The 2,977-nt window shown below is 43.3% G+C and overlaps 1 protein-coding gene across 1 annotated transcript in view; it reads left to right on the plus strand.

Moving 5' to 3' along the window:
* The first annotated feature begins 1,889 nt into the window (after nt 1-1,889).
* Nucleotides 1,890-2,977, plus strand: part of SHISAL2A (shisa like 2A) — a 21,773-nt gene continuing 20,685 nt past the window's right edge. Inside the window, 1 exon segment of the mRNA XM_075615511.1 lies at nt 1,890-2,261. Coding sequence (XP_075471626.1) covers nt 2,074-2,261 — 188 coding nt within the window. The 5' untranslated portion in view covers nt 1,890-2,073.

Below are 2,977 nucleotides of genomic sequence, written 5' to 3' on the forward strand. Positions count from 1 at the left end.
CCTCCCCTTGCTCTGATAGGTCCGAGCCTCCCAGGCACTTCTCCCCTATCAGGTCCCCCCTCGGGCCGCTCCTCCGTTCCTCCCCTTCCTCTGATAGGTCCCAGCCCCCTATTTAGTGTCCCCTCACCATTAGCACCTTGCTCTGCATAGCTTCTGTACCTTGGTGCTGTCTGCTGTTGCCTGGCCCCTTTTGTCTTTCAGTTCCTGTTCCTGTCCCTGGTTTTTCTGCTGACCTCCCTGGATCTTGACCTTTGGCTTTGGACTTCGTTTATGCTGCTCTCTGGAACCCCTTGGATTTGGCTTTGGACTTTCTACCCTGCAGACTTCTATATCCCCTGGACACGGCTTACGGACACTCTACTTCGCTGCTCTCTCCACTCCACGACCCAGGCTTACGGACACTCTACTTCGCTGCTCTCTCCACTCCACGACCCAGGCTTACGGACATTACCTTTCTACGCTGGAGTTGTCAAGTACGGTACCTTTACTATTTTTGTTACCTGGACCACCTACGCTACTTCCACACTCCGGCCGTGCCCCCGTTTACTGCTAGGTGTGTGGTATTACTCCTTTCCACCTCAGTCCCGGGGTCTCGTCTGGCTTGTGGGTAGGCCGAGCGTTACACTATGTTTCCATAATTCTATTGCATAATTAGCCTGTCAGACTCTTAAGTTTTAGCATAGTATGAGAAGTAGATAGAAAGAAGGAATTAGGGTGATGAAAAAATAACAAGCGACAGTCATCCCCATAGAAAGAAGATCACTACTTAAAAAAAAAATATATATATATATATTATATCTTTATTTTTATATAGCGCTATCCATGTACATAGTGCTTCACAGCAGCAATACACGTGCCATAATAGAACACATAGTGGAAATAAACGGTTCAGACAGGAAAAAAATACGAAAAGGAGTCCGTAGTCCGAAGAGCTTACAATCTAAGTGGTAAGTAAAGAGAATTTACAGAGACAGTAGGAGAGTGTTCTGGTTAGTGCATCTGCAAGGGGCCAAGATCAGTGCATATGAGATGTCTAGCATCAGCCAACAGCGCTACACATTATACTTAAACTCATCTAACTGTGGGAAAGCAAATATGTTTGTCAATATAATATTTTCTTTACCCTTATCCCATCATTTCCTTAATAGAGAGCCAATAAAGATAAGAGAAGGGGGCTCTGTCTGTGCAAACTCCTTGATAAAGGGCGTGTTGCCCAAAACGCGCAGGTGCGTTGCATTGCTGCTACCGAGGAGTCAGTTATGATCCACTCATTGAATAAAGAATTTTATTTTCATACGTGGGCCTCCTCCGTTTTTCTGGCAGTGCTCTGCCTTTTTTCCTTTCCTTAAAATGAAAATAAATCTGATTTTATATGAAGATACAGAAGATATTACAGATACAGAGGAAATTATCCCTTGTTGCTCAGAACGTCACAAACAAAAGCACAGAGTGATGGCTTCATTGTGTCTGTGTAATAATCCCAGCACTGTCTCTAAGAATACTTCATTAAAGAATAAAGTATTCATATGTTTTATAAGCGTGGAGGAGAAATGATACATGTTAATAGCTCATGTTACTAGAAAAGTACAAACGTTCAGGAGCAATATTACAACTCGCCCTTAAATGATATGATTTCAACCTCTCATTTGGGGTTTTTAAAGCAATTCTTCTTCTTTGGGCTCTGTCCTCCACGTGCAGAGTTTCCTCTGCTCATATTTTCTGTAATCCGCAGGTAGCACAGAAAGGTGATGTTTCTGTAAAGATAAATCAAGAAAAGAAAGCTACAGTATAGACCTGTCTAAATATTACACACAGCTGTATTATTATTATGGCCACAAGAGGGAGTCAGAGATACACAGTGAGCAGGCAGGGAGCAGGGTTCTGTAAGTGTCTGAGCATCAGCTGTGGTCCTGAGGAGAGCAGCCTGAGAATGCTCATGTGAGGGTCTCACACATTGTCTGCACTGGGAACTCTGCAGCTTGGGCTTTGGTTAATGGGACACAGGGCTTAGGATTTCTCTGCTCTCCTCTTGGTGCATCTGTCTTTTCATGTGTTTTGCTGTCTGAGGGACCGATGGCGATGAGTGCGGAGTGCTCCAGTTATACCACAGCAGAGAAGGTGCTGGTGGGGGCTTTCAGCTGTCCCAAGGCGGACAGCGACATGGGGGCCGTATACTGCTGTGGATTTAAGGACATCAAGTATTGCTGTGACGATCCCAATAGCTTCTTCCCATATGAGCACAGCTACATGTGGTGGCTGAGGTAAGGCTGCAATTACTAGTACTGTTATCATTGGTTTTAGATTGTAAGCCCTTCAGTCCAGTATTAGCCTAATACTAGTAATAGATTGTCAGCCTTTCAGTTCAGTACTTGTATTATATGTTCAGCTTTTCAGTACAAAAGTCAGTTCTCTTACTGATATTAAACTGTAAGCTCTTTGGGCGAGGAATGTTGGCTTCTCTTATCCAGAAATATACAAATCCTCACAGTAACCCCCAGAGCAGAAATGACTTGAGAAACACCCTACTCTGTGTATAATACATATATACACTGCTCTGTGTATACTGTAATGCATATATACACTACTCTGTATATAATACAGATATACACTGCTCGGTGTATAATACATTTATAGACTGCTCTGTGTATACTGTAATGCATATATACACTACTCTGTATATAATACAGATATACACTGCTCGGTGTATAATACATTTATAGACCGCTCTGTGTATAATACATATACGCTATATGACAAGACCCCTCCGGGCAGCTCCTCCATTTGCAGGACGCCCACGGCAGCAGTTTGACATTAAAATCTGAGACCTCCGAAATTCTAGTTTATTTAACGACTGGGAGGTTTCAAAATATCTCCTACAGGATCATTATATCAGACCCTTCAACAGCTTGTGAGCATAACATAGGTATAACAGGTATTCCAGTCCCATGCAATACCCAGGGAAGTCTCCTAACCCGCA

This window comes from Ascaphus truei, chromosome 10, assembly GCF_040206685.1.
Source record: "Ascaphus truei isolate aAscTru1 chromosome 10, aAscTru1.hap1, whole genome shotgun sequence".
In the NCBI taxonomy this organism is placed as follows: domain Eukaryota; kingdom Metazoa; phylum Chordata; class Amphibia; order Anura; family Ascaphidae; genus Ascaphus; species Ascaphus truei.